The sequence below is a fragment of the Babjeviella inositovora genome (genome assembly GCF_001661335.1).
Source record: "Babjeviella inositovora NRRL Y-12698 unplaced genomic scaffold BABINscaffold_8, whole genome shotgun sequence".
In the NCBI taxonomy this organism is placed as follows: Eukaryota; Fungi; Ascomycota; class Pichiomycetes; order Serinales; genus Babjeviella; species Babjeviella inositovora.
Genome location: NW_017566845.1, coordinates 149,578 through 173,428, shown reverse-complemented (window position 1 = coordinate 173,428; position 23,851 = coordinate 149,578). Strand labels below are relative to the sequence as shown.

Here is a 23,851-nt window from a genome sequence, read left to right as displayed (position 1 = left end):
TCCGCGTACTCTTGGTGCGAGGAAGACATGGAGGGGGTAGGGTTCAGGCTAGGGCAGGGGGAGTTCTGACGAGAGTTTGGGCGAGGGTTTTGGTTAAGACTGGGAGAGTCGTGGTTGTAACGGTCGTGGGTTTGATTTTCGTCTCTGGGCTTGGTGTGAGGGGAGATCGCGGAGGGAGAATTGCCCATTTAAGCGTGTGTGTGACGAATGGCTAGGCGAGGTCGGAACTGGCGGTGGCTGCCTAAGCTTTAAATTCTGGGTTTTCGCTTTCCGCCACGAGGTGCGTGGCCACAATGGACATATGCAGGACGATCAATGATCTCCACCAAGCGACTTTAAAAGCAGAGCTGGGGTGAAAGGGTAAATCATAATATGGCTTCTACGTGCCCGTAATAAGGGCATTTATTTTATTTCGTCGTCCAATGGCTCTTCAAGGGTATGGACAATGAGAGGTTTGGATATGTCAGGGCCCGTAACCGCGTATCATCATGTGACTGGCCCCTACCCAGAAGGATTAGCGAAAATGTTGGGAAAATCGTCAGGTCTGTCTATTGAGAGTGAAATAGTTGGATTTACCGTATTGGGTGTTGACTCAGGGGTTCCGCTTAGAGTTTAGGGCTGTACATTGTGTTATTTTCATAACCTAGCTTGAGCCGACCCAAATATCTTGTCGACCCTTATCTGTATGCCTTGTTACGTGATGCCCTGCAACCGATCGGCCAATCACGGGACTGTGCGGGAACCACGAGGATCTTAACCTGTGCGTCTATGAGTCCGTTTCTAGTCTGGGAGATAGCGCTAGACCTCGTAAGACATTCTAAGATGAATTGAAGCTATGGATTAAGTTCACGGGCGTCGTAAATGGAGCTATTGACGATATAGGCGGTCGCACGTAGAATGACTCAACTTCTGTTATTGCGCAGATGCTATAACTGGGCTGAGTTTTTGGAGTCACATGGGCAACTAAAAGGTTAAAGGACATAACAGTGAGAGATGGGTAGTTCCCTAAGAGAGTTTGAAGTCGTGGGTATGTAAGGAGACAGAGTGGGCCAAAATGTTCTTCATGGGATAATAACCCTGGCGATGGCACTGAATAGAGCACACTTTAGCACGAATTGGGTCTACCAAATGTATAGCTATAATTTTTCACCGTTATACTCAGAAAGATAGACCTTATCTGGCAATTCTATCCAATAACAGCTTGAAGGCTTCCAATTCAGGCTAACGTTCAGTCGATATTGTACCGATTCACAGTAGGGGCTTACACCGAATTACTACTCGGCCATGTACCCATGAAATTGAAATGATACCCATGGTCCGCTCCGAATCTCCAATCTAATCGCATTAGACAACCCGGTATTTGATTCAAGTTTCTGGAATATTCCCACTTGCAAACCGAGATTCATTGGTGTCTCAAATACTGCGAAACACTTCAAGGTCGTACACTCTTTTATTTTAATAAAACCAATATATTCACTAGTCCTCACACCGGAGGACAATAACACCATAAAGAAAGAGTGTTTTTTGGCGCCAGAAGGTCAATAAATACATAACAAAGATGTAGCGCAACAAATACACAAGACGCTAAAATACAAAACCTCAGGCGTACACCTCGTTGGTGTTGCGTCTGAGCAATTCACCCACAGAGCACCTCTCGCCTTCTTCCTCGCCGGTAAAAGAGGCAATCGAGTGCGCACCCGATATGTTGGAGGCACTTCTCTCCAATCTGGCAGGTCTCCGCGGAGAGAAACTGACGGGTTCGTCGTCATCAGGCACAATGCCGTTCTCGGAGTCGGACGTTTCCGGTGACAACATGAACTTTTTCTTGTTATTCAGTCTCAACTGCTGCGACAACAAGGACGCCTGCAAGCCGGAGGCGGTGACGGACTGCTTGCGGAGGAAGTTGGAGTTGCCACTGGCGGAGCGGTTAGAGAAGGAATTTGTGCGGGAGGCCGCGCGAATGCCCACAAACGGTGGCGAGACGGCATGGAGGTTGGAGGCGGAGGTGGAGAAGGAAAGCGATGGTCTGCGGGCCAGGGCATCATTCTCCAACATGTCGTTGTAGGACATGAATGAAAGGGTCGACTTGGACTGGTTAATCTGTGAGCTAGCGTCATCAGTTTCCGTGTTAGTCGCGATGCGTGAGACGGAGTTGGTGCGGCCCAAAGCGTGGTTGAGGGACATGACGGAGGATCTTCTTGGGGCGTAGATCATTTCCACGTTATCTAAGTCAGAAGTTCCAGAGCCCAAAATGGAGGCGGTCGCATCAAGGACCGGTGGGATGTAGTCCTGGGTGGAGGACAACGTGTGGTTGACGAAGGAGCACGATCTGTGGCCACAAGCCTGATGGGTGGGGGATCTGGAAGGGTCCGCTGGCTCCTCGGAACCGCGGCGCTCTTGCTGGCACTTTGTGCACTGCAGGGCTGACATGTTCAACTGCATTGGCAACGAGTGGTCTTGCACGGAACGCTCAAAAATCATGGACGAAGGAGACGATTCGGCAAACATAAATTCGCTATCGAATTCCTCGTCTGGCTCAGCGGAGGCCATCAGGCTGGGCGACGCCAAGCCGTGGTTGATGTGTGTTTGTGGTTCTTCCGGCTTCTTGTGGAAGGAAAAGAAGCTGAGTCTGCGCTTGGGTTCGGTATTGGACATTGTGATGTGTGATTATGGTATAGCAAGAATCTGGGGCAGGGTAAAGAAGGCTGAAACAGAGGGATGAAAACGGAGAAAGAGGTATAGCGGGTGAGGTGGTGGACAGCAATAGAGGGAGCGGGACGAGTGTTTTAAAGCAAAAGCAAAAAGTATCGCTATCGATAGCGGCGGCTGTTTGTGAGCGGCACCCCCCCTCCTTGGACGCTGGCGGAATGCGAAAAAAGGAAAGATAACGCACGGTGTGTGCAGGTCGTGCAGTGCTCCCCTCCCGGTAGGCGCCGGAGGTCACAAGCCCAGCACGTGTTTCGAGTCTCTTGGCTACGCTTTCCGGGTTTCGGGTTTTCAGCCATGGTCAAGCTCTGACGTCTTGGATCTAGGATGGTTTAAGCAAAGGTCCAAGTGTCACCTTGGGGAGGGTTTGTTAGAAACTCTGGACTAAGGGGTTAGGAAACATTAACGTAACGAGTAGCGCTGCTGCAAGCCCCGGTAAGGTGTGACAAGTGTGGACTGTGGACCCACACCACCGGAAATGCCTCCGGAGCAGGGGGCCGGTATTCTGTGTTTGACGGCTCCAAGACCTAAACGAGAGATTGAAAATGATTGAAACTCTGAGGATGCATTTGAGGACTCCTATGTAAATAGCAGTCCTATGGTAGTTCTACCTAAGGGCAACAGTAAGGAAATGCGACAATGCTAGATACGAGAGTTATATTCTAGTTTGTTTGTTTTCTGAGACAGATTACATGGTATAATAATTGTATAACGTTGGGAGAGCGTTGCGGATGGGGAAAATTCCGCAAATCTTTGTATTGGTATTACTCCCTAGCCGTTGTGTAGCCACGTATCTCAATCGTTAAGTGTCTCTTATGATGATAACAATCACAATTCTCATGGAATCTGCGACGTACAAGGACTTTGGGGGTGAAACGCAAGCAGATAATCACCCATTTAGTCAAGCAGAGCGAGACACTCTGTACCCATTTCCGGTTTAACCTAAGTTTTACTAGCCCCTTGGAGATACGGCATTCTTCCCCTCTTATCAGTCACGGCCCCTGCCAACTTTAAAGTGGATAGCGGGGCCGGGATATGCTCTTTCCGGTCCCGTTATTTAAAGTATTTTCAGGCAATAGTCTAAATCAAAGTTTAAGCTATTCCAATTTAGCTAGCAATGCTCCTTTCGGAGTCGTAGTGCCGACGCTGTAGCTCTAAGAAAGTTTACCTGGTCAATACCTCAAAACAACCTGCGGTATGATAGAACAAAAAAAAAGGATACAGTTGTATCCAAGCTCCTTATCCCTGCCTCTAGCTTAGGACAGCTCAAGGCAAGCATACATCACTTCCAAAATGAGAAACAGCACAATCGGCAATGCGGGATTCCACGCGTTCTCATGTCATTTTCTTGCGATATACCCCGTGTAGCCGACTCTGATTCCGGGCTGTGGAAACCGACAACCTTCTGCAGGCGCAGGATGACGCTTTTCCTGACCTTCAGAACTCCCGGCCGAGGTGCATATCTGTCACGGACAGGCTGCGGCGACATTGCGTCGGTGAGAAAAGTGTGGAAAAACGTGTGCATGCCGTAAGGTATAAAATCGGCGAAACTTAATAATCAAGATCCAACAACCGTAATTGGGGACTATAGCCAAGACATTGAACCATTTTACCTTTGATTCCGACTGCCGGATTACAAAGCCCACTGCTTGATGTTTGGCCTATATCGAAGCGTACACATCTCGGTCTCGGACATGGGGGGCCAATTGTATGCGTTCAACCTCGTCTATCATTCTAGCAGGTGAGTGGTGACGCAAATACAGCCCAGTCTGACCATCAGTCGGGTAAATCACATCGGCGCATGCTTTCTACCAATCGAAAGAATAAGTACCGTCAGGTCATATCACCTATTGTTCCGACTTAAAATCCACACCACTTGAGATTTATCCGATGCACCAATCTACCCAACCGTTTTTTCCAGCTCGCATGTAAGCATGACTCGCCCATGCACCAATCAAAAAGTAGCTTTATGAGCGCGTGACCTGTAGCGTGAGCCGACATGTAAGACACCCTCTCCCCCCGGTATCGGACCACGTTGTACAGCCTCGAGTGAAACTTTTGGCATACCAAATGCCTTGCGAGATAACAGAATCGAGTGACCCTGGAGATAATTGAGAGTTCTACAATCCCAAAGCTCTGTCCTTGGATTTATCATTATGTCACCCCTATATCTTGTACCTATCGACGACTGCAAACCAAAAATGTAATAGTCCAACCCATACCAGTTGAAGATATTTGTGCTGTCCCGAAGTTTCCAAAATAGACTTAGTTGATTTTTAAGGATTGAACCCTGATAAGCAAGGCCGAACCAATATGTTAGTCGAACCTATTTCCGAGCCATCTGAACGTCGAAGTCTGTAAGTGAACCTGGCTTTGCTGTGGCGCACCAATTTTGATTGTGGCGGTATATCTCAAAGTGTTATTCTGTGGCGCATGGAAAGCTGGAGCCTCATCCCGTCATCGAAGGGATAGACCATCTTACAACGCTACTATTTTGGCAGTTTTATGCCATGCGGGCATAATTTCTATTCCTTAGTAATACCTGAAATACGCTTTTCATTAGTTCTGGAAGGAAATATCAATGCCCGTCTGGATCAATCGTTATAGTATAGTCCACCTGCATATACCTACTCCGAGCCCGGAGGCGACTCTAACTGAGTGGAACTCTAGCGGCAACTCCACACACCCCCAAGCTCTCTCCCATTGGCCTAAAATTAACATACCTGATATTGCGGTATATTAAATTCATATATTTAAAATCCACCTATAGTTGACCAACACAGCGGATTCACCAGCCCCGCGGAAGACTCCGGTCTCCTACATGGAGTGTCCTTACCGACATGAAAAAGCCTTCGTTTGCCCAGCGCCTCTGATAAGAAGCTGGACCCTTTTCTCTACCCCTTTCTTCTTTCTTCCTATAGATATACTGCCATGCGACTTATTCAGGGACTTACCAGAGCGTGGAAGCCATCTCATTTGGCCACCTCCCGCCTATCTACCAGACTCCTTCACGCGGTGCCTGTGGACACGCCCCGGAGCGTTGATCCAAAATACCACACCACAATAGAACAGACAAAGGAGAGAAATGACCAGACAAGGCCCTTTAGTAGCCCCTCGCTTGAGGAAACCCACAGTATGCTCCGCAAGGTGTGTGACGATCCAGCGTTCTACCTGACTGTCGCCACCTCCGAAGCCCCACTTGCTTCGTTCTTCAGCAAGTTCACCGCCCCAGTAACCTCTACCGGGCTCTTTAACAACCCATACCTTACCAACCCGGGGGGTCTCCACACATTTGCGGTTAACTCGCTAGAACAGGCCAAGGCGCTTGTTGCGGACATTACCGCACGCGGTGCACAAGCCGCTGAGATGGACGCGCATGCGCGCGACACCCACGACATCACGCGCAAGCTCGACCAGCTCTCCGATGTGCTCTGCCGTGTGCTCGACTTGTGTGGCTACGTGCGCGAACTGCATCCGTCGCATGCATTCCGGCGCCAGGCGCAGCTCGCACACGAGATGCTCTACGAATACATGAACGAGCTCAACACCAACGAAGACATTTACCTCGCGCTCAAATACGCGATGGAAACCCCCGCCAACCTCGCCCGCTGGAGCTCCGAAGATGTTGCCGTCGGGCAGATCTTGATGAACGATTTTGAAAACTCCGGGTTGCACATGGCGTCCGGTGCGGGCAACACGCGCGAGGGCTTTGTGTCGCTCACCCAGGAAATCGCCGTCTTGGGTCAGACGTTCCAGCAGGGCGTGGGGCGCTTAGCGCTGGGCCACGTGGCACTCACGCCAGAGGAAGCAGACCGGGTGCCACGCGCGCATACAATGTTGGGTCTGGCGCGCGCACAAGGAAAGTCAAAGCGTCGCGTCGCGCTCCAGGGCACACTTCCGTACCAACTTCTCCGCTCGTGTCCTGAAGAGTCTGTCCGTCGCAAGATCTGGATTGCCATCCACTCGCCGGCCGAGCAGCAAGAGCAGTTGCTCGAGGCATTGCTTGTGGACCGTGCGTTACTCGCACGCTTGATGGGGAGCAACTCGTACGCAGAATACAATTTGAAGTTGAAAATGGCGCGCACGCCCGAGCAGGTGATGGAGTTTCTCACAGCCGTAATGGATGTGCAGCGGCCAAAGCTCGATGCAGAATTGGCCACGTTGCGCGCGATCAAGATGCAGGGTACGTGTGCGGACGCAGACGTCATGCCATGGGACCTCACGTATCTCAAAACGCAGCTTGCAATCCAGAAACCGTCAAAGCAAACCGAGTCCCATCTGGACTACTTTTCGGTGGGCACCGTGTTACGCGGGATCTCGGAGTTGTTCCAGAGCATCTACGGCATCCACTTCCGCAGCGTGCCTGTGCTCTCGGGTGAGTCGTGGCACCAGGACGTGCGGAAAATCGAAATTGTGTGCGAGGAGGAGGGTGTGATCGGGATCATGTACTTGGATTTGTTCCTGAGACCGGATAAGAACGGTCACCCGGCGCATTACAATATTGTGTGTGCGCGCAAGGTCTTTGCGGATGAATTCGCAGACGCAAACACGTCAAATGGCAATTTTGTCATGAAAGACGCATTCAACGGCGTGAACGTGGTGCAGACGGCGGTCAAAAAGAGTCCTGCCGGCGTGGAGGAGGTTTTCCAGTTGCCCGTCATCGCGCTCGTGTGCGACTTCGCGAAGAACGACCCCGACCACACCACGAGCTTGCTTCACCAGCACCAGGTGGAGACGCTTTTCCACGAGTTTGGTCATGCGATCCACTCCATGTTGGGGCGCACCATCTATCACAGCATTTCCGGCACGCGGACCCCATCGGACTTTGTGGAGGTGCCGCTGATCCTCATGGAGTCGTTCGCGCGCGACCCACGTGTGTTGGCACGCATGGGGCGTCACTACGAGACGGGCCAGCCGATCAGTGAGCAGGCGGTTCGTCTGATGGTGGATCACGGAGCTACATTCCCGGCGTTGGAACTCTTTTCCACATTGAAGCTTGCGGCGGTGGACATGGCGCTTCACGGGGAGGAGGTGTTGCGCGCGGGACGTCCACGTGCAGGCTTTGCGGCGCGTATCGCGCACAGGGTAGAGCGTGATTTTGGCGTTCTAGCGGACACTTACAGCAACGGACAGGCCCAGTGCAGTCACCTCAACTCGTATGGCGCGAACTACTATTCGTACGTGCTTGGCAAGCTCACAGCGCAGCGTATCTGGGATAAGTGGTTTGTTACGGACCCATATGCGCGCTCCGGTGGCACGGCTTTCCGTGCGGGTGTCCTAAAGTGGGGTGGTGGCCGAGACCCGTGGCGGATGTTGGCTGACGTCTTGGAGATTGAGGCATTGGCCAAGGGGGACAAGCAGGCCATGCGAATTCTCGCGGGAGATAAGTAGCATTTGATATAAGACATGTACATGAGAGGTGAAATACAAAAAGTCAGGACAGCTCTAAATCGAAAGTCAGAGCTGAGCGATTGAAGCGTGAGTAGAAATCGGACGATATGTGCTGGAACCTGCGAGTAGGTTGCTAGTCGAAGGCGAGCTCTCCGTTGAAGCATTGGATAGAGCTCTGAGATTTTTAGTCTATATTTGCCCGTCTTACGGAGAAAAAGGGATGGTTATCTGCCATTCGCTAAATTTATATCCGGAAATCTGTATCTTCGTAGGTTTTCTAATCCAGTTCAGGCCATGCGGCAAGTATCTTAAACCTCTTTCCGCCGTGGGTTAGACCGATGGCCCAATGTCACATGGCCTTCTATCCGACACCCAAAGTCTGTGGTTCTAAACGTCACACGTACTAACTGTCGGAATTAATCCTCGTTAATTCACCCACACCCCTGTTACCTTATTTCTTTATCCTCCCTCCTTTATCGTTCCTCGTTATGGCTCTCTTCTTCGGCCCCTCCAATTTATGCCAGTTAGATTCCTATACTTAATAAATTACCTATACACAAGGAACTGGTCCTAGCTGCGGGAAATCGCGCAGCTATTCGCTTACAACAACCCAAGCTTATCCATTCTGACCTTCACAGCATTGCGGTGGCCTTCAAGCCCCTCAACCGCAGCGAGAGTCATCACAGCGTGCCCGATGCTCTTCAACCCCGCTGGAGAAACATCCTGAGAGGTGATGAACTTCTGGAACGTGGCGGTGTTGACACCAGAATACATCTTGGCATACCCGTAGGTTGGTAAGGTGTGGTTGGTCCCAGAGGAATAGTCACCACAGGACTCTGGTGAGTACGCACCAACAAAGATGGAGCCGGCATTGTTGACCTTTGCAACCCAGGACTTGGCCTCCTCAATCTGCAAGATCAAGTGCTCTGGGGCGTATTGGTTGGACAAGGCGATGGCAGCCTCGTAGGACGAAACCAACAAGGTGGTGGAGTGGGCAATACACTTGCGCACAATCTCCACTCTAGGTAACACCAGGGCCTGTCTGTGGACGGCCTCGTCCACAGCCTCCAACTGCTCCGCGGTCATATCCACGGCTAACAAGATAACCTGGGAGTCCACGCCGTGCTCGGCCTGGGACAACAAGTCAGAGGCCACAAAATCTGGATCGGCCTTGCCGTCGCAGATGACCAACACCTCAGATGGGCCCGCTGGCATGTCAATGGAGCACAAGGCGGAAGTGTCGTTTTGTACGTGCATCTTCGCGGCAGTGACAAATTGGTTGCCGGGCCCCATGATCTTGTCACACTTAGGCACGGATTCGGTCCCGTACGCCATGGCTGCGACAGCCTGCGCACCACCAGCCAACAAAATCGCCTTAGCACCGATCTTGTGGGCCACGTAAACAACCTCCGGGGTCAAAGTTCCGTCCTGGCGAGGAGGCGAAGCAAGAATGATGTTCTTACAGCCGGCAACCTTGGCTGGCACACCCAACATCAAGGAGGTGGAGGGCAAGACGGCGGTGCCCCCTGGGACGTACAACCCGACGGTCTCGACCGGTCTGGCAAATCTGGAGCACACGACACCTGGGCAGGTTTCGACCTCCAAGGTCTCCGTCAACTGCGCCGTGTGGAACTTCTCTACGTTGGCGATGGAGATGTCGATGGCGGACTTGATCTCTGGAGTGAGCTCCATAAGCTCTGATGCGAACGGCGCGCGTAACACCGGCGAGGCGAGCTTGACATGATCGAACTTTTCGGTTAATTCGAGAATCCCGACATCGCCCTTGGTCTTGACGAGGTCGATAATCGGCTGAACGAGCTTCATGATGTCGGAGGTTTGCTGGACGGGTCTTTGGAGGGCCGCGGCTACTTCCGCTGAGGTGGCGGTAGCCGAGTCTAAACGTTTCATGACGATCCTGGAATCAGTAAGCTCTGCAGGAGCCATAGCTTCAGCCTTGGCCGGGAGAAACTTTGGTTTGGCATCACCCTTGCGCCTCGTCACCTTCAACCCCTTAATATCCAAGTTCCTCTCAACATCCGCTAACGATACCCCCTCCTTCACACACTTGGTCAACGCAAAATAGATCAAGTCGGCACACTCCCAAGCCACTTCATCCTTGCTCACCGCCTCGGTCAACTCCTCGGCCTCCTCTTTGATCTTGGCCGCGAGCAACACCTCGTCGGAAAAGAGCCTCTGGGTATACGAGCCCGGAAGCGCGTTCGCCTTTCTGTCGAGCAATGTCTTCTCCAACCTCGCCAATCCCGAGTAGTTGCCGAAACAAGTAGATTGTGCCAAATGGCAGAAGCCTACGCCGGACTGCTCTACAGTGAAGACCAAACAGTCACCATCGCAGTCAAAGCTGAGCGTAATAAGCTTCTGGGTGTCGCCGGACGTGGCACCCTTGTACCACAAGCCGTGTCTTCTGGACTGGTATACACCGGTTCCAGTTCTGATGGCCTCGGAGATGGACTCCTGCGACGAGTAGACGAGTCCAAGGGACTTCCCCTGGACGTCATTCACTAAAGTGGTGTACAACCCGTCAGGTCTGTCGGTGACCAATTTGGAGAGCAAGACAGCAGCAAGGGAGACCTTGGAAGGCTCTTCAGCTGCGTTTGTGGTGAGCTTGGTGTGGCACACGATGGCGGTGTAGCCGAGCTTAACGGCTGCGTAGACATCCGTGGAGCGTTCAAAGGAGACATAAACCAGACGAGAGAGCGGTTCGAGCGTTGCGGCGACGGTTTCATTAACGAAGATGGCGCTCTCTGCTGGGATTTCGGCGATCTGCGCGGCAGAGGCGACCTCCACGGCAAGTCTAGCGGCCGGGATGCCGGCTTCGACTAACTGGGCAGCCAATTTTGGGGCAACAAAAACTTGCGAAACGCCGGAGTTGAGCAACTCAACGGCCTGGTCCACACCAGCGTCGGTGGCGAAGATGTCAACCTTGACGTCAACGGTTTGTGGGACGCTTTTGAGGAAGGCCTTGAGCGCCGGGATGTCCGCAACGGCGGCTAACGGAACGACCGCTTTGCCGGTGACGGCAAAGGCAGCAAAATCCGCGGCGGAAGGTATGACGGCGTAATACGGCGCAAGTGGGAAGCTCATTAAATGTGATAGTGGTGGGGAAAAAAAAGAGGTGTAACAGAATAATCTTGAAAGAGGGAGTTTTCACGCCAGAGTTAGCGTCCAAATTACTAACTTGGCGCATGTGAGTCAGATTCACGTGCCGAGTCAGTTCTAGATCAGGCGCAGGCTCTAATGTTAAGCGCGGTGAAAACTGGCGATAGCGATCCGTTAAGGAAAAACAAGCGATGGCCAGTAGCGATACCTAGTAGCACTGGACTTAGGACAAGAATAGGGAGTAGATATTAAAAGATATGGACATATAAGGTAATGTAATTTTATTATGATACGGTGGTAAACCCTGTGATTTTTAATCCAATAAGAGGGCATACAGTGGTGTACTTCTGATACACATCTGGGAGATATCCGGTTTAGATTCCGCGAGACAAGTAGAACTCAGGGGGAGGTCATTGACTGGATTGGGTAAAGTAAGAAGTAACTAGATGGTAAGTAGATACCTTCAAATGCTAAATAAATTTAAATATATATATATAGGAAGCACAACAGATATAAGTATGCGATATATAATCGAAAATTAAGCCTATATATAGAAATATTTAATGAACGGTAGAACAAAACTATTTGGCATAGTTTTACACCCACAATTGAGTGGGTCAGCCAGTTTATACTAGATACAGTGGGTATGAAGTTTATGGATTAGGGAGGTCCTAGTCTACCCCTGATGAAACGACAGAATCAAAGAACTATTCTTCCTATGCGATTTTACATGTATCCTCAAACTCCTAACCGTATAATCAGTAATTAATTTAATGGAGAAATGTCCAAGTTTTGATAAGTGTCAGTAACTCATAGCTTAAGCTAGCATGTTTTGATAGTTATTGTCGAGGAAGGCAATTGGCGCCTGTCTGTAGTTATCTTGTCCTGTAGAAAGACCAAGGGCATTGATATACATTATGTTGTTGGCAACCGAATTAGATGTTCGCTATTCACGTTCGTCAAGGTTTACGTCCATGTGGTATCTGGTAGGTACCATTAGCTAAAAGATAGGTTTTGGTTACATTATACACTAGCTATCACATGAAGAGCTACATAAAGCACAAATTGAAAATACCAGATCTAGGTATAGCTCACACAGTGTTTCCGACCAAGGGTAGCGCACAGCTCGAGGTATGGCTTGGAGTGGGTTGATTCAGAGCTAGCTTACTAAATTAAATATTTCTCGTAAGATCTCTTTGAGCTTCTTTCAAGTCCCCTTCGGTAACTTCTCAATCATTCCTTTCAGTACCTACTAATACCCTTGCGCTACACTCGTATCGGTTTCAACGACTAATTGGACTAAAAATACCTTTTCTAAAAAATCTACATATCTGAGTTAATCTCGCCCGAATATTTTTTCAATACAGATCCCTTTTTGTCTCAAACTCTAGGGTAATATTCAGAGCCTAATCCTTAGACTCTGTCTCTGAAAATACCAACTTCTGCTATCAAGCCCTGCTGGTTTACTATGCATCACTGTATTCCCTTGGCCTACGCATACCTCGAGTTTTGTCAATAAATCCATCCCTGTGCCTCATTTTTCGTTTTTCCTTTTATTCGGCCTGTTGGAATCACCGTTCGGGTATCGGGCCTTCACCAACTTCGGCCACACGCGGAGTCTATCCACCATCAACCACTTGACCATCAACGCGGGGTCAACGGTCAACGCGCTCATAATATCGATATATGGCCCGAGTGCGAGGGACAGGGTAAACTCGCGTAACCGCTTTTCCTCGTAGTACCCCGCCTTAAGGTCTAACTCCCTCAAGATGGCCACTATCCGCCCCACCATCCCACTCTTCTGCTTGTCCGTGATTGCGTTTGTCCTCCACTTGGCGTCCTTTCGCCACGCACTTGCTTTCTTCCCACTCAAGTGCACAGACACCGTTCCAATAAGCGCATCGCCAAAGCCCAACGCCTCCGAGAGGCTCTGTACTGTGAGCAAATCTGTCTTGTCGGTAATTGCATTGGCGTAGCCACGCTGAAGCGATACCACGAATGTAGGGTTGAGCGTCGACGTCTGGTTAATCACCAAGAAATAGAACCGCGCCTGCATTTCTGTATCGTGGATGAACGGCATTACCGAAACCTGGTCCACTACGTACCACGGATATACGCTCCCGGACCTTACCGGGCTCTGTTTGAACCTCTGAACAAGGAGTTGTGCTTCGGTGTACAAGTAGTTGTATGTTTTATTGCGTTGCTCGATCTTGTAGGAGACAAATGCTTCATTGCTTCCCTCACCCGACCGAGGCAAAGCAGTGTATCCCCATCCGAGTTGGGCCAAAATATACGCCACCGCCGCGCGTGGGGCAGCGCGGAAGGCGCCCACTAAACTGGCAAAGTCGCCGAACGTGAGGGCAGAAAAGAACTTTGACACTTCTACTTCGTTGTACCCTTCGACAGCAATCTTCTTCCCGTCCATTAGTCTCCCAAATTCACGCGTGATGTATTCGTGCTGGCTCGGCAAGACGCTGTCGTAGCGCCACAACGCGTGCTTGCGCCAGTCGCTGTGGTTTCCAGAAATAAGGTTGAGGTAGTTTTCGGCTAACGAGAATACTTCGCCGAGCGACACCTTGGAGGTGATGTCTTTCAGAAATCTGTGACCGGGCGCAGTGCAGTCAAGGGTCATTGTATAGCCAGTCTTGGTCTTGCGCACACACAAAAAGAACACACGCCGGTCTAAAACGCTGTTGTTGTTGTGGAGAAGCGGGACGATGAAGGTGAGGGCGTTGAGCGCGAGCCATGGGTAGCTGCTCAGCTCAAAGTCGAGCTGGAGCGAGAGAATGTCCGGATACTTTTCGGCTTCCTTGTCCAATTCGCGGCCGATGTCCAAGTAATCGTAGAATAGCGTCTGGAGGTTGATCTGGTCGGCACTGGCCGTCTTTATCGCCTCTCTTTTCTTGGCTGGAGACTTAACCTCCTCCACCTCTCTCTTCTTGGCATCCGTAGAACCCACCTCGTCCGTCTCTGTTTTCGAAAACATCTCCTCTTCCGCTAGCTCCCTGTCAAGGGAAAGATAATTGACCTTTTCCAACGCTGTTTCGGTATCCATAAGTTTAATCTCCTCCATCGGCCGGTTGTCATCAGAAAAAACAGGCTCCGTTGGACCCTCCATCATGCGAAGCTCCTCCAAAAACCGCTCTGGAAAATTGGTGAGATTTTTCGCCTGCTGCTCCTTCTGCAACGCCAAAATCTCGGAAAGCGACATCCCCTTGAGCTTTGTGCTAGACTTTAAGCCGAGCAACGCAGGAACTGTCTGAGCGTCGGTATCATTCAACCCTACAAAGTCGATAATGTGACAGTTATCCTTTCCCATGGCTCTTCTTAACCCTCGGCCAATCATTTGAGTGAGCAACGGCCGCGATCGGGTGGGACGGGCCAATAAGACACAATCGATGTTCGGAATATCTGTGCCTTCAGTGAACACACCACAGTTGAGTAACACCGGAAACTCGCCCCGTTTGAACGCTTCCACAATCTCGATCCTCTCAGCAGATTTGGTCTCACCGGTGACAAATCTCGCATCGACTCCACGCATGATGAAAACCTCCTGGAGCGAGCGAAGATGGTCGATGTTGATACAGAACACCAAAGTGGACATTCGGCTGTAGGTTTTTGCCATGTGGATGTACGTCGTCAAGATCAACGAGTTGTTGTGACTGGTGTTCATGACCGTGGAAAGTTTATTGGTATTGTAGTCGCCGGTCTGCGAGTACACTTCCACGACGGACAAGTCTGCTTCGGTCTCCACCGTCGTGAAAACAATGTCGCTGAGCCACCTGTCCAGGGCAAAGTCACTCAAGCTTTTTTGGTAAACCACCTCGGGAAACACGGCATGCAATGTTTTCAGGTCCGCTCGCTCCAATGTGGCAGAAAAGCCGATGTACGGGACAGATGCGGACTTGAAATGTTGGAGGATCTTTCTGTAGGACGGAGCAACCGCATGATGGCACTCGTCGATGATAATCAAGTCGAATTCGGATGGAACGTACAGGTCAAGGCGGTTCCCCCGGGATAACGAAGCAACGGAGGCGATCACAATGTTGTTGTCAGGAAGGGCACGATTTTCCGCCATTTCCAAGCCCACCGATAAGTCAGGTAGGTACACGGCGCAGGCCTTCATGGCTTGGGCGGCAAGCTCCTTTCTGTGAACCAAGATCAAGGCTTTCTTGGGTGGATGCTGGCGGGTTCGCTTAATTAAGTTGACAAAAATAACAGTCTTGCCGCTACCTGTGGGGAGGGATACCGCTAGTTTAGTTCTTCCGGCTGCCATGGCTGCCATGCTGTGGGATATACACTCTTCTTGGTAGTCACGAAGGCCATGACTGGTTTCCTCTACGTGTTTCGTGCGGTAAGATGTGTGAGTAAGAAATCGAACATGGCCCATGTTGGAGTGTTTCTGGCCATATCGCCCAACTATGCAGTGACGGGGAAATACGATTGAATAGCTGGCGGCTGTTGGAGGAGGAGTCAAGCTGGGACTGGTTGTAACGGGCGGTGCAGCTTGTTGCGGAAATGTTCGACATGTCGGTATGTATCGGAGGACATTAACTCCGTTTCTTCTTGGCATCGATACAAGTTATTAGTATAGAGTGGTTGTTCTGAGAAACCAATATCACTTTTGCGTATCAAGTTTTAGCTAGAGGTATGAAAAATCGTGTGGTCGTGGATGCACCAGCGATGAGCTAATTAAGGTTTGCTTACCAGTAGAACGTGAGGTTCCATAAACCTCCAATAAGATTCTATGCGAAACTGCTAATCGGGATACTGCGCAGCCTTTCGAGGCGACAATTATATCCCCATGTACCGCCATACTGGCTTGTTTCTAGTCTGTAAATGGGATGGATTAAACGTATCTCGTACCGAACCACCTATGTGCTAGTTGCACGCAAATCTAACCTGCTCTCTAGTCTACTTACTAGACATATGGGGCTAACCCAGGGCGCAAAAGAACAAAAAAAGAGAGAGAAATTTTCAAGAGTATATAAGTGATCCAGTAATTAAATTTACATACCAGATCAATTATCTAGTTTGCTCGGCCAAAGAGATGTCGGCTTTGAAACGTGCTTTGCACCATATCTATACTTGCTGCAGAGGTCAACCCGATAACAATGAACAAAGCCGTTTAACCATGCATACCTACCACGTGTTTAGCAATCAAAATATATTTTATAAAAACCAACCGATACTAAAGAGTACGAAATAAAGGCGATAAACAAATAATACAAAAAGCAAGAAATGCAATGAACGGGACAGAGGTGAAAGACGGGCGAAGATCTATAAAGGGTGTCACGCCCGGCTCAGCTTACCGCCATTAGAAACGACGGTTGTTACCCATTGGGGCATTGTTAGAACCGGATTGTCTACCGTTGAAACCACCACCACCGTAACCACCACGGCCACCACGGAAGCCGCCTCTGCCACCTCTACCACGGGAACCACCTCTACCGTAGCCGTATCTGATGTGGCCACCTGGACCACGGTGCTTTCTGAATTGTTCCAATTCAGCTGGGACCTGCTGATTAGCTTCTTCCATGATACGGATCAAGTCGTTACCCAACTTACCGGCGGCGGAAGGAACAAAGAAAGAAACAGCAGTACCCTTGGCACCACCACGGCCGGTACGACCGATTCTGTGGACGTAGTCCTCGATGTTACCTGGCATCTCGTAGTTAATAACAAAGTTAATACCCTTGACATCTAAAAATAGGTTAGTATACGGGTCTGGGAGATACCTCCACTCCTTTCCTGGTTCAATCGAAACATCAGTTATCTACTATTGGTCATGGGCCAACCACTACACACAAATAAATGATTTCCGTGAAAATGGACGTCTCGGCGGGGAGGCCGGTCCAAAAACGTGTATTGAGAAACATGAGGAGCACGTATGAAGATACATGGAAATTTATATAAGATAACGGGCAGGCTGACGTATTATCGAATGTTTAAATTTCATTTTGATTTCATCCACTGAAAACTTGAATCATCTGAGAGTGTTAAGGTCCCAAACAAGATATCTGATCGTAATCAAACCATCCACAAGTCTTCGAAATGAAAAATGCAAATGCCATAGTGGTAGAACCACGAGCATGCTCTCACAATTTATCTCAACAAAGAATCCCACCTTCCGTTTACCGAAAAGCAAGGGCATTTGTGTGACAAAGCAGTCATACCGAGTGGCTATCACGCACAAGCTCGGTAGTTAGTAGCTGTATACTCAAGGAAGACGAAGCGCCTGTGGCACGGGAGAAAGACACAATAATGCAAGCAGAGATCCAGCTCTGCGGAATTTTCATGTCACTCGGTCCGTGCCTTAGCGGCATCTGCTCCTTGAAAATGTTTCTAAAAATCAGGTTAGTAAGGGGGTCATAAAGGGAAAACACATACCAATACCTCTGGCAGCAACATCGGTCGCAACCATGATTGGGGACTTACCGGATCTGAACTCTCTCAAGACCCAGTCACGTTCCTGCTGTTGCTTGTCACCGTGAATGGCGAGAGCTGGCCAGCCGTCGTCTCTCAAATACTTGGTGACTTCGTCGCAAGTTCTCTTGGTGGAGGCGAAAATCAAAACCTTGTTCTCCTTCTCCTGCATGGCTTCTTCCAAGTACTTGATAAGCTTGTCACGCTTTTCAAAGTCGGAGGTGACCTCGACGATCTGCTTAATGGTGTGGGAAGCAGACAATTCCAAAGAACCAACAGTAACCTGAATTGGGTCGTTCAAGTAGTCCTGGGTCAATCTCTGCACCTCCTTAGGCCAGGTGGCAGACCACATCAAGGTCTGTCTGTCTGGTCTGATCTGGTCAACAATCTTTCTGATTTGAGGTTCGAAACCCATGTCCAACATTCTGTCAGCTTCATCCAAGACTAAGTAGGTAACACGACGCAAGTTAGTCTTGCCGGACTCCAACATATCGATCAATCTACCTGGGGTAGCAATACAAATTTCAGAGCCCCTGGCCAAGTCTCTCACCTGCTGGGACTTTGGAACACCACCATAGACACAGGTGTTTCTGATTCTAGAAGAAGCACCAAACTTGGAGCATTCAGACTGGATCTGGACAGCCAATTCTCTGGTTGGAGCCAAGACCAAGACAATTGGACCATCACCGTGAGTCAACAATGGCTGGGCGTTGATGTGGACAATAGCTGGCAAACAGTAAGACAAGGTCTTACCGGAACCAGTGGAGGCAATACCCACCATGTCTCTACCAGAAGAAGCCATTGGCCAACCCTGGCACTGAATGGCGGTTGGGGATGGGAAACCCTGAGCCTTAACCTCCTTCAACACGTAGTCTGGGAACCCAGCTTCGTCAAAAGAGGTGATTGGCTTTGGAATGTCGTGGCCCTCGATCTTCATCTCATGCTTGGTTCTGAACTCGGCAACCTCAGCTTCGTCTCTGGCGGTGACATCCGGGTGCTCGTTGTAGAAGTTCTTTTCGAACTTTGGCATCTTTTCCAAGTCCCAGGTCTGAGCAACCAAGTTATCACCCAAGTTACCCATTCTGTCTTGCTGACCGTAGCCACCTTGACCACCGCCGTAGCCGCCCTGGCCGCCACCGTAGCCGCCTTGGCCACCACCGTAACCACCTCTGGAGCCACCGTAGCCGCCACCGTAACCACCTTGACCGCCACCGTAGCCGCCTTGGCCACCGTAACCACCACCGTAACTGTTATTGTTGTAAGACATGTTAAGTTTGAATGTTCTTGTTGATATAGGGTGTGTATAAAGAACGAATTATCTGTGGGAAAAAGGGGTGAAAAGAGTAAAGTACAAGGGGGACTGAGGATTTTTATACACTTTGCGCCTCCCGCAACTTCGCACTAGGAAAAATTTTGCACAAAAAGAAACAAAAGAAAAAAAAACTTTCTTCCTGCACGAATTTCTTTTCTCATCTATTTTTTTTCCTGTCTTGGTTGAGGGTTTTAGGGTGATGCCGCATAATCAGGAATGGGTGCAGGCTGAACGGGTGTCTGGAGAATAGGAACTCTGGCTTGTGGCGGTTACCCGGAAGATGAGGTAATCCTGTTGTACAAGACCCGGGGAAGCACCATAAACGGATTTGTAATCGCGTCGCTCATAGCGTTTGCCGGAACTGTAGGGACAAGTCAAAGAGCTATGGGGGGATTTATAACTTTAAAGGCCCAGCGGTGGAGGTTAATTGCCTAGGCCCCGTACGTTACAGAATGGTCCAGCGTAATGCACTTGGCAAGAGGACAAGATTGGCTGGTGGCAGTAGCCCTATCGAGCCTCTGGTTGTAACTAACGGATATGGCTTGCCTTTGAGCATGTATGTCTTTCCGTGGTTCGTTCAACTTTCAATTCCTAAATCTTTTTCCGCCGCAAAGAGCTTAAATGCGGGTAAAGTTCAGGCTATTAAACATTATTCAGACTGGTATTAACTCTAAGGGTCCCAATCTGCAGCTGAATTCCTTGTATGTTTAAGCCGGCCTTTAACATGGTACTGTTATCCTATGTGGGTGTGGAAAGATACAGCCCAACCTTATGCATCATGTTTTCAAGCTCTATATCTTTCTCATAGGTCAAGGCCGATCTGTTTCACCTTCTGAGTGACTTGACAATATCCAGTATTTGCTTATGCAACAAGATTCAAGCTCAATTTACATACATATCATAGGCCAGAAATAGCATCTACTAAATTTTCAAGCGACGTTTCTTTATTATTTCAAGAGTGGTACAAGGTAAGACGAAAAGAACGTATTAACACGATACAAAGATCCCTTTCGCGGGATCTATCTAATATAAGTATGGTACAGTTGCAGCTTCACCGTAGGAGGGCTACGCAAAACGAGTGGCATGGAGATATTCCCATACCCTCTATAAAGCCTATGGGGCCGTGGTATGTGTCAAGGCTTGCTCATCCAATTATGGTTCCTCGGTCTTGAACTTACCCTCACTGATCTTCTCCGAGAACTTTTCTTCGATGTGAGCACACAAGTTAACCAAGTTGTCCAAACCTTGGTGCAAAGCCTCAACAGCGGTAATGGCGCCATAGGTTTGGATTCTCAAGTTCAACTTGGTTTCAGACGGGTGGGGAATAGAGTAACCGCAGAATTCAACCTCCGGGCTTTCTTAGGTTAGTAAACGTTCGAAAAGCGACAAGCGCACCGGATAGAGATAAAACTTACTTCTTCATGATAATGTATCTCAAGGAATTACCCAAAGTGTGGTCTTCGTCAGCAATCTGGAAAGAGGCCGCAGAGCCGTCCTCGGACGCGCCCGGCAACAACTTGATCTTCTCCAAGTCGAGCTCTTGTTCGGGTTCAACATTTTCTGGAGCTTCATCCATAATATGGTCAACTGGTTCTTCGACACTCATTCTAATATAGCTATGGGAATTACTAGCAGATGGTGTCTTATGCCTGATCCGTAAGCATAGAAAAATTAGAGCAAAAAATTTGAGCCGTGAGATGAGATGGTTACCCGGTTTGTATGGGCACGACCTGGTCTTTGCAGCAAGGGCCGTCAACGATGGTATTTGCCAGCCATGGCTGACAGAGAAAGCTATTGGGTGGGTTTAGTTACATTTCGTCTGTATAGGTATCAAGTATTTACTGCGAGTTACCGTCTAGTCACTGTGAACAGGGCTAGTTGAACCTACCTGCGACTATTTCCAAGATGCCCATATTTCTCGGCAATAGAGTATAGGCACTATACGGCGTTGATTAACGCATTGTCGATGCATATTTATCGATAACAGAATATTTTAAATATCTCGGAGTTGTTATCAGAGAGCGATAGAGAATGTATTATTTTTTATCAGAATTTTCAGCTCACAGGTGAATCAAGGGGTTGATCACGTGTGGAGGTGTTCGGATGGGTTAGTCTATATCACGTGTCCTTCAATAGTTAGCGCCTTTGCAATATCACCCCGGATAGCTTCCAAAAGAATCTCGATTTGCCTACATGTATAAAGCGGAATAATAACTATTCAATTATCGCAAGATCGTTCGGTGTTGTGGGATTCTCCCAAGACATACAGGCAGTGGTATAGCAGAGAGGCTAATACCTGCCTGCGGCCCACCCCATACTAAATCTGGCAGTTCATACAACCGGCGCCATATATCCACATTTATCTGCCTATTAGAAATTCAAACCCCCCAGGACAATTTTTTGCGGGCAGGCCCAATTCGATTTTTCCCTGTCGCAAAGCTATTTTGTAGTTTCTTAATCAACTGGTCCCATCAGAATTTCGCTCATCCCTCTGTACCAGTTCCACGTCCTGCCAGGGTCATGTAAAGATGCCACCACGTAGATACCCATATAGTTTACGAAACCCATCCACACAAGAATTGTCCAGCTCAATCAATCCATCGTTGCTCTGATCCAATCAGGTCATTGGCCAGTGGTTGCAAAAAGCAGTTTTTTTTTTAATTCAACAAGCTAAACCCAGCCTTCATCTTTCTGATCCCTGTGTGACGTACTATCCTGCACCCATAGGTCGTGCGCGCGGTCACCCACGGAGCAAGTAGCAAGGCAGAAAAAGAAAAAAGAAAATTTTGTGGGTGTACGATAACAGCCATTGTTATGATTTACACCCCAACAGACCATCCGAACATTGATTGACCTTGACCAATCTTACATTGGCATTCCATCATTGAAATCACCACCCCTCATTTCCCATTGATCTTTTGACAGATTCGAACCCCGCGCTGCTCTTCTCTGCGTCTCACTGCAGATTTTCTTTCTTTTTCTGCCCAACCTCTAATCTATCACAATGGACTTGCATTCCAAGGCTCCGAAGCCAGAGGAAGACCCCAAAGGTCGCAGACCCTCCACGTTTCCCAGACAGGACTCGCTCAACACGTTTCTCAGCGGATTGAACTCACGCGCCTCCACCGAAGGCATGTTTTACCCACCCCAACTGCAGGCGGAGCGCGAGGAGAAGGAAAGGGCACCGCCTTCTGCCTCCAATGCCACAATGTTCATGGACACGCTTCCCTACGGTCGCAGACCGTCGGAACTGCTTGAGCCGTTCAATCCTAACGCGCGCGTGTCGCGCACAGCCTCGTCGTCCTGGAAGTTCAGACAACCGTCGGTGCTCCCCTCAGCGGCTCTCGGAGAGGGCTCCTCTGACTTTGACTCGTTCTTAAAGCGCGACTCGATCTTTGTGGGCAACGATATGAAGGATTTGAACTTTGATCTCCTTCCGGGAGACGAGCGCAGCAGCCGCGGCTCGCTCGGCTCGCTCGGTGCGCTCTTCGGCATCGACCGTCGCAACTCCAAGGGTGCGTGGCTCAAGCCAGAGGAGCGCTCGCGGAACAACTCAGTATTCAAAGAGTACATCAACCCGGAACAGCCGCCGTCTGCGCCCCAGCACGAGGCGTCGTCACCGTCCAGCCATGCCGGCTCCACCACCAGCAAAATGTCGTCCGTGACTCGTCTTAAAGAGGATATTTTTGAGCCAAAGTTCACCCGCAATGAGTTTGCCAACAATGAGTTTGCCAGCCAAAACTCGGCGGAATTTGGTCCTCCAGCCGCGGAGCTTAGAAATCAAAATGCCCCTGAGTACGCCAACCAGGGTGGCGAGTTTACGAGCCAGAATGCGGAATACACGAATCAAAACGCAGAATTCGCAAACCCCAACCCTGAGTTTGCGAACCTGGAGTACGCGCAGAAGTTCAGCCCCGGGTACAACGCAAACGCGTTCAGCCAGAGCGAGAAGCGCCGCGATCTGGGCCACTCGTCGCCGCGCTCTGCGCTCCACGCACTGCCAGAGCCCAAGCGCGCGAAGCCCGCACACCTCTCGCCGTCTATGACGCTTGTCGCGCCCGCACGCCCCGATAACCTCATCCCTGCGCACGAGCTTGTGCACGCGGATGACGGTCGCCCGCTCTTGGGTGCAACCAAGATCGATCAGCTCATGCTCGTGATCCAGGCGCGCACCGCGGGTGTCAGCAAGCCCATCCCGCGTGCGCCTGATGGCTCCATCCTCGACGACGGCAGCATCGTGCCCGCGCCCGAGCAGCTTGTCGGCGGCATTGAGAAGCCCAAGCTGCGCGGCACCAAGGCACACCTGTGTCCCCACTGCGGTAAGACCTTCACGCAGCTGACCCATTTGGAGGTGCATATCCGCTCGCACATTGGCCTCAAGCCGTTCAGCTGCAACTTCTGCGGCAAGAAGTTCACCCAAGGGGGGAACCTCCGTACGCACTTGCGTCTCCACACGGGCGAAAAGCCGTTCAAGTGTGACCTTTGTGCGCGTGAGTTCTCGCGCAAAGGTAACCTCGCTGCGCACAAGTTGACCCACGAGAAGCATCGGCCATACGAGTGCAAGCTCGAGGGTTGTGACAAGCTGTTCACGCAGCTCGGGAACTTGAAATCGCATCAAAACCGGTTCCACTTGGAGAGCGTCAAGACGTTGACCGATCGTCTCGCTGACTTGGGTCCGGACATGGACATGCTGCGCCTTCCGGAAGATGAAAAGTACCTTCTCGAGTACTTCAAGGACTTGTACAAGAACTCCAACAGAGGGATCAAGGGGCGTGGGAAGAAGATCAGCGATCCCGTGGCGGTTTCCCCAACCGTGTCCAGGCCTGCCAACGCTCCAGCGCAGGCGGTTCTCCAGCAGCAGCAGCAGCAGCTCCAGCAGCAGCTCCAGCAGCAAGAGCT

General features: G+C 50.1%; 8 protein-coding genes across 8 annotated transcripts; 2 read left to right on the top strand and 6 right to left on the bottom strand.

The window, feature by feature from the left end:
- Positions 1-1,599: 1,599 nt before the first annotated feature.
- On the bottom strand, positions 1,600-2,655 carry BABINDRAFT_167558 (uncharacterized protein; the record flags this gene model as incomplete). Its single annotated transcript, XM_019130522.1, has 1 exon — positions 1,600-2,655. The coding sequence occupies one exon, from the start codon at positions 2,653-2,655 to the stop codon at positions 1,600-1,602; it is 1,056 nt and encodes a 351-aa protein (XP_018984338.1).
- Positions 2,656-4,304: 1,649 nt separating this feature from the next.
- On the bottom strand, positions 4,305-5,278 carry BABINDRAFT_162083 (uncharacterized protein). The gene has a single exon (XM_019129166.1). The coding sequence runs from the start codon at positions 4,859-4,861 to the stop codon at positions 4,661-4,663; it is 201 nt and encodes a 66-aa protein (XP_018984337.1). The 5' UTR covers positions 4,862-5,278; the 3' UTR covers positions 4,305-4,660.
- A 563-nt stretch (positions 5,279-5,841) lies between these two features.
- Positions 5,842-8,360, top strand: BABINDRAFT_63599 (metalloendopeptidase; the record flags this gene model as incomplete). The annotated part of the gene is made up of 2 exons (XM_019132413.1): positions 5,842-7,272; positions 7,327-8,360. The coding sequence occupies 2 exons, from the start codon at positions 5,842-5,844 to the stop codon at positions 8,095-8,097; spliced, it is 2,202 nt and encodes a 733-aa protein (XP_018984336.1). The 3' UTR covers positions 8,098-8,360.
- A 33-nt stretch (positions 8,361-8,393) lies between these two features.
- On the bottom strand, positions 8,394-11,299 carry HIS4 (trifunctional histidinol dehydrogenase/phosphoribosyl-AMP cyclohydrolase/phosphoribosyl-ATP diphosphatase). The gene has a single exon (XM_019129165.1). The coding sequence runs from the start codon at positions 11,197-11,199 to the stop codon at positions 8,698-8,700; it is 2,502 nt and encodes an 833-aa protein (XP_018984335.1). The 5' UTR covers positions 11,200-11,299; the 3' UTR covers positions 8,394-8,697.
- Positions 11,300-12,504: 1,205 nt separating this feature from the next.
- BABINDRAFT_162080 (DEAD/DEAH box helicase) lies at positions 12,505-15,813 on the bottom strand. Its single transcript, XM_019129164.1, has one exon. The coding sequence runs from the start codon at positions 15,602-15,604 to the stop codon at positions 12,749-12,751; it is 2,856 nt and encodes a 951-aa protein (XP_018984334.1). The 5' UTR covers positions 15,605-15,813; the 3' UTR covers positions 12,505-12,748.
- A 1,654-nt stretch (positions 15,814-17,467) lies between these two features.
- Positions 17,468-19,008, bottom strand: DBP2 (DEAD-box ATP-dependent RNA helicase). Its single transcript, XM_019127186.1, has 3 exons — positions 18,880-19,008; positions 18,829-18,840; positions 17,468-18,786 (listed from the first exon to the last, which is right to left on the bottom strand). The coding sequence occupies exons 1-3, from the start codon at positions 18,905-18,907 to the stop codon at positions 17,567-17,569; spliced, it is 1,260 nt and encodes a 419-aa protein (XP_018984333.1). The 5' UTR covers positions 18,908-19,008; the 3' UTR covers positions 17,468-17,566.
- Positions 19,009-20,104: 1,096 nt separating this feature from the next.
- Positions 20,105-20,528, bottom strand: RPC19 (DNA-directed RNA polymerase core subunit; the record flags this gene model as incomplete). The annotated part of the gene is made up of 2 exons (XM_019131848.1): positions 20,105-20,306; positions 20,368-20,528. The coding sequence occupies 2 exons, from the start codon at positions 20,526-20,528 to the stop codon at positions 20,105-20,107; spliced, it is 363 nt and encodes a 120-aa protein (XP_018984332.1).
- A 2,457-nt stretch (positions 20,529-22,985) lies between these two features.
- Positions 22,986-23,744, top strand: BABINDRAFT_17476 (uncharacterized protein; the record flags this gene model as incomplete). Its single annotated transcript, XM_019130971.1, has 1 exon — positions 22,986-23,744. A coding segment is annotated over one exon (759 nt), but the record flags the coding sequence as incomplete, so codon positions are not given.
- Between the last annotated feature and the right edge of the window lie 107 nt (positions 23,745-23,851).